We start from the raw sequence: 12,890 nt of genomic DNA, 5'->3' as shown, positions 1-12,890 counted from the left end.
CTGGTAAGATCTGATTTTCTAAAGTGAAGATGACCTCTGACAAAACGTATGCAATAGTTAGATTTAATTCTAATTACCGTTGGCCTTTAATACACATGCTAGTGACGGCTTTCTTGTTCCTCTCAGTGTGCATACGTCTCAACATGCACAATATCAGTACATTTTCATCCCCTTGGGATCTTAACGCCTGGTAGAGGCTCAGAATATCCACGGGGAACACATGGATCCCTTACTCCAGGCACACACACCTCCAACAGAACTAATGCAACCTTGCCTGGCACTGACTTACAAAGGTGGACACAGGTCATGGATAGCAGATCCGAAGTTTGCCTTCGATTTCTACAGACTTCAATGTGCTATCCATCAAACTACACAAGAAAAGTTTGGGGTTCTAGGATTTGATATGTGATAGAATGTGCTGGGTGGCGAGCCTCTCTGGAGGTGCCCACGATAGCGAACAGTCCGCGAAGTACGTAGGTTTAAGCGCAGTAAACCTAGCCGGAAACGGAAATCATCAGAGAAAGCACATTTGCATACAGGCATAACCAAAACAACAATAGCCCAGTAAACGATACAGAAGTTTTATTGAAAACTAATATGAATAGTAAGACAAAGATAAAGCACAATAAGTAAGATGTATATATGTGTTGCACTCAGAAGTACTGGAAACCCAACAATAATGAAAAACCGCTAAGATACCCAATAAAAAAACTAGATCAACTATTAAGAGAAAACACAAAAACTCATCAGTAAAAATCAATGGGAAAATGTAACACTGGCAGCATGGTAACAAACCCAACTGAAAAATATTCAACAAAAAAAAATATTTGTAAATATTTTACTTCGAACTTACAGGGACCAAACTATGCAGAAATATAATACAATCATGCAAATGAAGAAGTACGGTTAAAATACCACATTCATTGGAAAACAAATAGAAAATAGAAAACAAACAGAAAAAACTAAACATAGGTCTTCTCAAACTGACTAGGACATAGGGCAATCTGAAGACCACTTTCAAAAACAAAGAGAAAGGGGGTGAGGAGGTTTGTAGTCCTGAAGTACTTTAGTTTTGGTTACTGACAATTTCATGGAAATTGATGACCTGTAGGCTGGCCCTTATATGGGTATCCAGAAGACTATCACGCCCAGTACGAAGCTTCATTGTCGGGAAAAGCAAGACAAAAAAAGTTTGAAAACAACACAAAATGAAAAGCCAGAGATGGGGCTGGGCTTCAGGTGAACTGTTTCAATTTGTGGAAGAGCCTAGTCAAATGTATAATAACTTTCAATAGTTTCATGTCACAATTTGAAGCCACACTCTACATAAGGGCTGCTGCTTGACTTTCTAGGAACCTTAACATGAAGGTTTAGATTTAGGATTTAAAACAGAAATAGGTCTCCAGTGACCTTGTCAACATGAAGCAAAAGGTTTATGAGAGACCCACAATAAAACCTTAGTCCGGTGTATCCCGCTCAACTCATTAAATTCCAGATTACTATTCTAAAACACCCCCAACTGACCACCAAGCACGTGGCAGTGGCTTGCACTAGACATACGTGACCTTCTCCAGGACACTGATCCCGACAGCATAACGTCCTCAATATCTTCACAGGCTTCCAACAAAAGTGTTAATTCTTATACTTGCTGTAATTGCGTCAAGCTTTTTAAAGAAACAGCAGAATCAGGAAAAAAAGGTACTTGCCTGTAACTAAAGTTCTCAAACTTTAATATCTATCAGTGATTCACATGATTGAATATTCTCCATTGTCAAACTGGGAATACTCGTCAGCCAACACTGACTACCGGGTATTCTCAGTTAGGCAACAGTCAATAGTTTCTCACTCACAGCAACTAACAATGCAGCAGCCACAGACTGTATGTATTCCATACACCTCATGATGTGACCAGAAAGCTGACAAATAAGATGAAGAAACTCAGACCTCCAACTTCTTACAGAGGCAGCCTCTTATATTTTCACAGACAATCAGAGTATAGTAACCCTGAAAAAGCCTCTTTCCAGAGCCATGTGTAGGTTGCTTTGGAATCTATAACTGATTTCAAAGTTGGAACAACTGTAGGTACAGGTATGTAACTTTTTCCCTCCAAAATTAGATTTATGTTTTGATTCATATGCTTGAATAGTGATACCCATAGCAGTAACAGTGTAATGCAAATTACAAAGGAAAGGGGTAATGCGGTTTACAGTATTTAAAGAGGTTACACAGTACCACTTACCTCAACACCATCTCAGATGCCTCGTGGATGACAAGGCAGTAATTATAGGTAATAATGTCAAATTATGACTACATTGCTATCTTACAGATGTAAGTAATACATACCTCAGCGAAGAGTGGGGCCGTGGCCCAATTGCCTCTGGCAGAGTGATTCTGCGCATTGCTTTTGAGATGCCTGACAGACAACCTATGGCAGAAGTGATGCATGCAGACATTCCTTGGCAGTGCTTTGCGTAGATAAGTCTTTGTTATCCTTGTCATGAAAAAGTTGATCTGATCTTCTGAAATTCTTTGTCCAGACAATGTAGAGTTTCAATCAGCAAATAAGCATTGAAGAGATTGAAGTTTTGTGCCCTTTCTCACCTTCAAGTTCATGCTAAAGCCTTTATTTAGTCTTATAGAGGTGTCCTGAGGAAGGAAACGGTCATGTGACCGCTGTGCACCGAAACACACGCCAACAGATAAGTGAAAGAACAGTGATCATCAATAAGTGTTAAGATACTTTATATTAATGCAAACATATGAATGCAAAGTGGCAATGTCTTTCAGTATATTATGATGATCAGACACACTTCACTTATTTTAGTGTAGGAGTCTGTAAAACTGTGGCTGGAAGCGTATGAATGGCGCTCTTTTTAATGCTCCGAGTGGATTTCGGTGGCCATCTCTTTTTGTATTAATTTTTCAAGTAATGTATTCATGAAAAAATGTGTACAGTGAAGCTTTTATGAATTATGTATACTGTATTTGAAGGATTAAATAATGTATATAAAATGTATTTATGAAATAAGCAACGTATTCATTTTTGTCTTGCTCTGCATGGGTGATTGGACCATTGTGTACTGAGCAATTAGTATTTTTCTAAAGCAATTTTGTGTTGGCGGGTGGTTTATCGATCAGTTGGCATACACATGATTCCAGGGATGAGCAAGCCCTGAGACAAGGTGGCTGCATGGCTGCTGTGTGAAGGGGAAGTGGATGCAGAGTGTATTGGCTAAAGAGGTGCATCATATAACATAAAAATTTAAGTGTGCGCGTGCACACTGCTGCCTTGCTTTACACAGAAAGTGAGCATTTCAGCAGTGGCATTAAAATGTACATGTTTTATAAACATTATGGTTTGTAATGATCTACTGTGCATATTTTGCGCAGATGGTTGACACTATCTGAACAAAACATATGGCTATGTAACAATTTATACACCATGTTGGGGTTGGCAGTGTCTCAATAGTAATAGCACTCGCGACTTGTCTAAAGGCTGGGTACGCGCAGTGAAAGATGCAGCTGGATTTCCATCTGCTGCCACACTGTGGCACATAGCAGGCATGTATCAGTTATTTAAAAAAGACAAGAGCTAACGGCGGACTCCAAGTGTCGCACTTCTTTATTGTGTTCCCATGTACTATAAGTAACAATGTATTTCTAATAGGTGTGCATCAAAAATGCTCCTGCATCCGCCGTTAATGGATACAGACTGCCAAGCAGATAGAAAAATTGTAAAATAATTGGAGCAGTGCATCACCAAATATTCAATTGTAATCACACCAAGTGGTCAATTTTGTTCATAGAAAAAGTCTTTATTGTAGTTTTCCAACCATATAAATGAAGAACGTATCAGCCAACGCGTTTCGTTCAAAGAATTGAACTTCGTCAGGGCGTACTCAAGAATGTTTCTCAATCCCACAGTAGATCCACTATTTGTATCGTGGGTGGCCCGTCTCTACATAAAGAGCCTATAGTGTGGACATGATGTTTCCAGGTGCACTCAAAATATCTGGTATGTCTCGTGTGCAGGCGAATGCCTCCTTGATAAGGGCACCACAAAAGATTCGCAAGCCTGCCACCGTCCGCGCTCCTTCCTCTGCAATCCAACGGGTGTGGCTGATACGTTCTTCATTTATATGGTTGGAAAACTACAATAAAGACTTTTTCTATGAACAAAATTGACCACTTGGTGTGATTACAATTGAATATTTGGTGGTGCACTGCTCCAATTATTTTACAATGTATCAGTTATTTATTTGATCAGAATGAGTTTAAAAAACTCAACAGTAGTGCTGCTTGTCAGATAAGGAAAACACCATCAAGTCCAATAGATAAGGATTTCTAATGGCAATGGCAGTTGCCCAAATTATGCTCATGATAGGGTGATCCGTGCCAGAGCCAGAAGGGTTGATCTTTAATACCAGGATATTTTTGTGTGAAAACCTGGCACTGCAAAAATACATTATTCAATGTTTGTCAAGCTGGTAACCTCAGCCTTGGTTTCTACTTTACTGCATACTGCATACCACACTTCCCCTGTGAAATGTTATTGTCACAAACATCACAAACATCCTAAAAAACTTTAATCCACATTCAAAGCAATGTTTGGTTTTGATTGCTAAAATGTTATGAAATACACATTTCTACACAAACAATTGTAGCCATGTTATTTATCTAAGCAAGAGAGACTGGTAGAGACTCTTTACCAGTGCATACCTTTTTGGGTCCATACATTCACTAAGATTCACCATTCTTGGCCCCATTCCTCCTTTTTGGTTCTTCTCCCATCCTACTGACTTCGGACAATCTATAAAACATAAAATACTGCACTAAAAAAAAAGAATGAATATGGACAACGATATTGCTCTCATTTAGAGAAACACTTTGATTCAGAGATAATACACCCATCCAAGTATGAACTGCATTGCTGTCTTTAGGAAGGTGCATGACTCAATGAACAGCTCACATCAAACACACTTTGTGCACGACACTGAATAGCCTCTACTTAAACAGGGATTATATTTGATATGCATTTTAAAAACCTTAGCCAAAAGAAGTCTCAAACTGAATGTGTCCATTTATTTTTTGTTGTAACAGAGTGGATCATAAATGCTCATTTGTATGCATATTTAAGGAAACACACTGTAAGAAACTACACAGCAACAAAATAATCACTTATTTATGAGAAACATTCTTTGCCTTTAACACGCATCATATACTACACGTCTCTACCATGCATGTGCCTTTACCACGCGTGCCTTTATCACACAATGCAAGTATAGTTAAGGTAAGTAGATATATATATATATATATATATATATATATACAAGCTTCTGTCTCACAAAGGACTCTGCACTCACGAGGCTTCGTGAATCATAACCATGTTTATTTCAATGCAAGGACGCGTTTCGGCGCTTTAGCCTTCTTCTTGCTTGCCTTTTGAAATTTTAGCAGCGTTACCTGCCATATTGCTGCTATTTAAACAGGGAGCTTAACACTGATTGGATGGTAGTATTTACACAGAAAGAGGACTTCGTTCTACTGCGGGGATTCGCAGTTCACCAAAGTTCCCGGCAGCGTGTAATTTCAGTTTTATGGGCGATATGGCCCAATCACTCTCAAAATTGGCACTCCACATGGGCACACCACCAGGAAACACAGTTCGACTCACTGCATGGTAAGTATCCACCGTCTTCCTCTGTGAGTACACTGCTCAAATGCCAGACTTCAGAAGCCTCTCGTCCAGCCTCAAGGTTTCACGGCACTCAAAGTAGGAGCCGGTTAAATAGCCGTGTCCCCAAAAGCTGTGGATAGCCGTCGACATCCGTCTATTTCGGTGCCTCAATACCTTGTGGCGGTGCAATGCGCCTGTGTGATACACAACGCTCCAGAATCCACCTTAAGACGACTTCTGCACTCTTGATGGCGGGTGCAGAAAAATGGAGGTGGAATCCAATTGTTGAATGCAAGCTCCTGTCCCACAAAGGACTCTGCACTCACGAGGCTTCGTCAATCATAACCATGTTTATTTCAATGCAAGGACGCGTTTCGGCGCTTTAGCCTTCTTCTTGCTTGCCTCTTGAAATTTTAGTAGCATATATATATATATATATATTCACTTAAAAAACCATAGGTTTCACACATGTTATAGTTAGGTGGACATTTCACTGCTTCTTTCTGCATTTCTTTTTTTTCTTTCTGTGCGTTTTTCCTTCTTTCTTTTCATGTCCTATCTCTGTAGGCATAGCTAGATATTAGCATTTAAAAAACCTTTGAAATTCACTGAAAAAACCATAGGTTTCAGGGGCGTTATAGTTAGCTGGACTTTTCACTCGTAAAAAACCAATGAAATTCCCCCGTTATAGTTAGTTTAGATAACTATAACTCGCGCGACCGCAATCCACTGCTGATGACGTCACATATTACATCACTCATGACATGGTCAGTGGCATCACTGATGACATCATCCTTTTGATAGAGTAGCGGTCGCGCGAGTTATAGTTATCTGAACTAACTATAACGGGGGAATTTCATTGGTTTTTTACGAGTGAAATGTCCACCTAACTATAACATGTGTGAAACCTATAGTATTTTAAGTGAATTTGCAAGGTTTTTTAAATGCTAATTCCTAACTATAACGTGTGTGAAACCTATGGTTTTTTCAGTGAATTTGTACGGTTTTTTAAATGCTAAGTTATGTATGTATTATTATATTTTTTATATATTTATTGTACAATAAACTGCATATAAAAATTTTTTGGGGGGGGATTTTCACCGTGCGCGCACCGTGCGTTTAAAAATAAAACAAATTTAAATGTTTTTTTCTGCCTTCAAGGTCCTTCAGGGACCCCCTGGCAAAGGCTAGGGGGTCAGGAACTCTCTACCCTGCCCCCTTTTCACGTTCGCCACCTTCCTTTTTCACTCTCGCACTCAAAACAAACAAAATGGCGGCCGACACTTCCTGATTTCGACCGATTCGAACGTTGACTGACATGTAACCACCAATCAGAATTACGCTCGCACACGTTAGGGTGCGCGCACCGTGCGCACACGGTGCGCGGCTATAGATATTTATGTACTTTAACTGCAAGTTTCTCAGGAACTACTGAACAGATTGACTCCATATATGCAAAAGGCACATCCCTGACCTGAGGACTACCTCTTTGCCAAATTTCAAGTAATTCTGTTCAGCCGTTCGGGCTGTACCTTCGACTAAAGTTCCTATGGGAAAATGCATGGGGAAAACGCGTTTTGGGACCCCCCTTTTTTCTCGGCCTCCGCTTGACGAATCCCCCCCGAGACTTTCAGGGTAGGAGCTGAGCGGAGCGCCCCATTAGTTTTGAAAATTTCGCGAGGATTCGTCAACCGGCGCCAAAGTTATTCAAAATAGAATTTTGAGATTTCCTATGGAAACACGGTCCTAACTATAACTATCTACTGGCGACCGCCAGTAGATAATATATATATATATATATATATATATATATATATATATATATATATATAGAGAGAGAGAGATATATGTACATATATATATATATATATATATATATATATATATACACACACACGCGCATAGATAGATATAGATATTCACTGAAAAAAACCAAAGGTTTAGGTGACTTTATAGTTAGGTGAATATTTCAGTGACAACATAAAAGTTTTTGAAATAAAAAAAAAACCACAGAATTTCAAAGGTTATAGTGAGCTAACTATAACGTGTGCCCCTGCCATGCACTGCTCATGACCACACATATTACATCACTCATGGCATGGTCTATGACATCACTAAGGGGTGTTTGGATGGTTTCCCCGATGATAAAGAAACCTTTTTAGACTATATATATATATGTGACCAAGGCTGCTTGTCAGCCGAAACGCGTCTTTTGTCGTTGGTGTAATAAACTTTACACTATTTCCTGCAAGACTGGTGTGGCTCGTCTTCTTTCCTGATGGATGTGCGGAGAGGACTTCTGTGCAATATATATATATATATATATATATATATATATATATTCACTGCAAAAAACCATAGGTTTCAGGGGCGTTATAGTTAGCTGGACTTTTCACTCGTACAAAACCATAGAAATTCCCCCGTTAGAGTTAGTTCAGCTAACTATAACTTGCGCGACCGCAATGCACTGCTGATGACGTCACATATTACATCACTCATGACATCACTGATGACATCTCAAATGACATCACTGATGACATCACTGATGACATCATCCAGTGAATGTGTGTTTTTCTGAAAATTACATATGTTTTATATATGTATATCTCAAGGTCGATGGAAGAATAAATGGGTATATAAGTGTCTAAATGGATGATTTGTTTTTGAAAAATTGATTGTATAACTGACTGATTAAGTGTATCTTATTGAATACATGGCTTAGTGAGTAATGTTTAAATATGTAAATATCTGTATCAGTCTCTCACTTTGTGTATAAGTAGCTGCATGGGTTGGTGAGTAGCTACATGAGTGTCTATATAGGTTATTAGTTGGTTTTTTGAGTATCAGTATAAGTGTCTGATGTCTGTATGGTTCGGTGGGGGGTATTACGTAGTGCATAGGTGCATGAATGAGTGACTCACTGTTTGTATGTGTTGAAGACAGCATGTGTGCAGGACTATATGGGTGGATGAGTGTGTGCATGGGTGTATTAGTGAGTGAATGACTGTCTCAATAGTGTCTCTATGAGTAACTACATATGTTTTAAACTAGTATATGTGACTATTGGTGTATATAAGTGAGTATATGTGAGAGTCAGAGATTGAAAGAGTTCCTGTATGAATAAGTATGTGTTTCTATAAGTGATTGTTAAAAAGACTAAGTATGTGTAAGTTTCTGTAGAAGTAAGTGTGGTGGTGTGTGTATAACTGTATATGCAGGTAAATGGATGTTTGATTCTTTATTAGCATGAGTAACTATGTGTGTGAGTAACTTTATGGATGAGTGGCGTTGTGTAACAGGATGTATAGGTGTATGAGTACATATGATGAGTGAGTACATGTATGAGTGACTGTATAGGACTGTTGGTGAATGAGTGGATGTGGATCTTACAATTACTGAATAGATTGTTGTAACTGGTATTGGTATGCCCATTGTTTTGAAATTTTTAATTTCTATTTTTGAATGTGTGTAAGGTTATATTAGGGGGAGAGGAGGTCTGCCACTCTATCACAAGGATGATGTCATCAGTGATGTCATGAGTGATGTCATGAGTGATGTCACTGACCATGTCATGAGTGATGTAATATGTGACGTCATCAGCAGTGCATTGCGGGCGCACGAGTTATAGTTAGCTGAACTAACTATAACGGGGGAATTTCTATGGTTTTGTACGAGTGAAAAGTCCAGCTAACTATAACGCCCCTGAAACCTATGGTTTTTTCAGTGAATTTCAAAGGTTTTTTAAATGCTAATTTCTAGCTATGCCTAGAGATAGGACATGTGAAGAAAGAAGGAAAAACGCACAGAAAGTAAAAAAAGAAATGCAGAAAGAAGCAACAGAAGTCCTCAAAGACGAAGAAAAGTGCAAGAAGAAGTATAACGTGCAGAAAGAACAAACAGAAGAGCAGAAACAAGCCTTGTTGCAAAATCATCCTGTACCCTCAACTTTTTCAGACGGATCCTGGTGGTAACTGAGTCTGACTAACCAGTCCTAGAGCCAGTGCTATGTTAAAAGACACTCAGAATACAGTGAAAACACCTACATACACTAGGGCACACTATGTGTTGGGGTCCCCCTGTGATTAGCATGACCTCCTCTGTAAGCCCCTAGTATATAATAGGGCAGGGGATTAAAACTACCTCTTAAAATGCACCACAGGGCGTGTTTGAACACGTCACCTCATGCCCCGTCCCCTCCCTTCCCCACTGTGTAAACACGCCCTGTGGCCGTTTTAAGTTGGGAGATTAAGTCCCCTTGAATCCTGAGGGTCCCTAGGGTCCAACTAGACCACTAGGTACCTCCAGTAAGCACCACAGAGCTGCGTTGCAGAGAGGTGTAAAAAGTGGCACGGCCTGCACCACCTCTCTGCAACGCAGAGCAGTGGTGCTTACTGGAAGCACCTGGTGGGCTAGTTGGACCCCAGGGTCCCTCAGGATTGAAAGGGAATTATTTCCCCAACTTAAAAACGCGCCACAGGGCCTGTGGGCGTTCTGAGTTGAGAGATTAAGCCCCCTTGAATCCTAAGGGTCCCTAGGGTCAAACTAGCCCACTAAGTACCTCCAGTAAGCGCCACAGAGCTGCGTTGCATGGAGGTGTAAAAAGGGGCGTGGCCTCAGAACACCTGTCTGCAACGCAGCTCCCTGGCGCACACTGGAGATACCTGTTGGGCTAGTTGGCCCTCAGGGACCCTCAGTATTGAAGGGGAATTAATGCCAGGGGGCGCGTTTGCAGAGTGCTGCAAGGAGGGGGCGTGGCCTCCGGCGCGATGCCGGTCTTTTATTTATTTATTTTTAAGAAGGAGGGCTGTGTGGCCCCCTTTCTTTTTCTAATTTATTAGCCCTGGGGACCCCATCCCCCAGGGCCTGCACCCTAATTTTTTTGTTGAAAAAAACTTAATTTGGCCCTCCCAAGGCCTTAATCGGATCCGGGGACCCCAACCCCCAGGTCATGGCCTTTTATTTATTTTTTTATTCTTTAGGAGGGGGGCTGTGTTGCCCCCCTCCTCAGGCCACTTATGGCCCCGGGGACCCCATCCCCCGGGGCCGGCCTTTGTTTTTGATTTAAAAAAAATATATATATATTTATAGAAACACCTAGGACATGCTGGACAAACCGTATGTACCTATCACCATGACGATTTGCGTGATATTCATTAAAAGGCGACTATGCATACAATGAATCCACGTAGAATGTATTCACACCGCTAGTGAAGCTCTGACATGTCTGACACCCTACCGTGCCTAATTCCGGCGCCCCCGCTGGTGGGTACTCTCCAAGCAGACACCCTTGTCGTTTATTTATACAAACATGGGTAGCTATTGACTGGCACATTTAATACACATGCACACCAAGCCATTCAAAGGGGATTCGACAAAAATGCGACAAAACTATGCAAGAAACCCCCTCACGGTTAATAAAACACACATCCACCGCCGGATGTGTAATACTTTTTATTTTACTCTCTGGAAAGGAGACAAACCTCACTTGAGAGTCACAGCGTGCTCCTGGCTGAGCCCAATGCTGTGTTACACCCACCAGTGCCCGCCAAGTGCCACACACCTCTGTGTTGTATTCCACCAGCTAGTGCGTATGCTATGACACTCTCTAGCCCATGTGCACTGTAACACCACCCCGTGAATATGTCATGCCACACTTGCCTTCGCACGGGTTATATTGCCCCATCTAACGTGCCTTCCTCGATGCCTATGTTATAAAGCACAGCGCTATGCCATACATATTACAATCTGGGATCCATATCTTTGTCACAGTGCATATGCAATGTTACACTACCCAGCACATATTTTATATTACAACTTTAGAGACTACTTAGGTTACACAACACTGCCATGTGCATTTTACACTCCAAGGCGCATATCACATAGCAAGCGCTAGTGCCTGTGCTATCTCGCGCTCTCCAATGAATCTGTCATTGCGCACAATGTATTGCATATTATATTTCACGCCCCGGTTCATCTTATATCACACTTTTTGGTGCATAGTTTATACCATATACTATATCTAGTTTTTATTTTCAATCGTGCTCTCAGCACTATGTTCTATACAACACTGCGTCCACCTACCCTTTTCACGGGCATTACATTTTGCGATGGGGGGTGGAGGGTCAGGGGATGTTTCTGCCAAGTGAGCCCGGAGTCACAGTCCCAAACGTCCTCTTCTTCCTGAATAAAAGTGAGATTATGCTGCATACTTGTTCATATTTTAGGTAGTTCGCACAGACACACATTTTAAAAACAATAAAGTTCCTAATACCCACCTTCTATGAACAGTTAGCTTGCTGCCCCATCCACCTCCTCCCTATCCTCTGTTGTCTGAATCCATGGACTAGCCTCCTCCCTCCTGCCATGCATGGTCTGATGTGCTGCCACTGCCCTGCATTTAGCATGATGTACCAGTCCACTCATCCTGCCCTCCATTGCCCAATTCTATGGCCCATCATTGACCTCCTGCTTAGCCTCTGTGCTTTGCTTGCTGCCCCTATTCTCCTTCCCCCTGCCCTCCGATGTCTTTGTGCATGCCCCTGCTCCATCCTTTTTGCCCACCATGTTCCATGGACCTGCCACTCCTATCTACTCTGAGTGTTCTGTTGAGCTGCCACTTCCCTCCCACCTGCCTAGCATTGTCAGATGACTGTAACTTGTCCCTGCCACCTCCACCCTGCCTGTCCACATGCCATGCCCCTATCCCCTTCCTCCTGTCCTCCATGGTCCATTTTACTGCCACACCCTTCTGCCCTCCCTGGTCTGTTGTGCTGCAACTGCTCCTCCTGCCTGCCCCACGCGGTCTGTTGTGAGGCCCCTTCCCCTGAACTCTCTTGTCTGTGCCCAGGTCCTGACCCTCCCTTCTATCCTCCATGGTCCTTTGTGCATGCCCCTGCACCCTCCTTCTTGCCCATCATAGCCATTGTGCTGCCACTAACCCTCCCGCTTGCCATGCATGGTCTTCTGTGCTGTCATGGCCCCTCCCACCTTCCCTGTGTGGTCAGCTAGCTGCTCCTGACCCCCTCCCACCTTCCCTCCATGGTCTGTGTGTATGCCATCATAGTCTCACTGTTGCTCTCCATGGTGTGTCTTGTTTCTAGTGCCCATTCTGCCTGACCTCCATGGTCATCTTGCTGCTCCTGCCCTGCCCCCTTGGCCCCAGCCCTCTGTTTCCATGTGCAGACCCCTATTCCCTCCCTCCTGGCTTGTCGGT

General features: G+C 41.9%; 1 protein-coding gene across 3 annotated transcripts in view; it reads right to left on the bottom strand.

The window, feature by feature from the left end:
• The window catches only part of ATG7 (autophagy related 7), a 1,343,349-nt gene that overhangs the window by 1,058,599 nt on the left and 271,860 nt on the right, over positions 1-12,890 (bottom strand). For all 3 annotated transcript variants that reach the window (XM_085624866.1, XM_085624868.1, XM_085624867.1), the window contains exon 12: positions 4,720-4,810. In XM_085624866.1, coding sequence (XP_085480992.1) covers positions 4,720-4,810 — 91 coding nt within the window. The remainder of the gene's footprint in view (positions 1-4,719; positions 4,811-12,890) is intronic.

This window comes from Triturus cristatus, chromosome 9, assembly GCF_964204655.1.
Source record: "Triturus cristatus chromosome 9, aTriCri1.1, whole genome shotgun sequence".
Classification (NCBI taxonomy): domain Eukaryota; kingdom Metazoa; phylum Chordata; class Amphibia; order Caudata; family Salamandridae; genus Triturus; species Triturus cristatus.
This window is presented reverse-complemented; position numbering and strand designations above follow the sequence as displayed.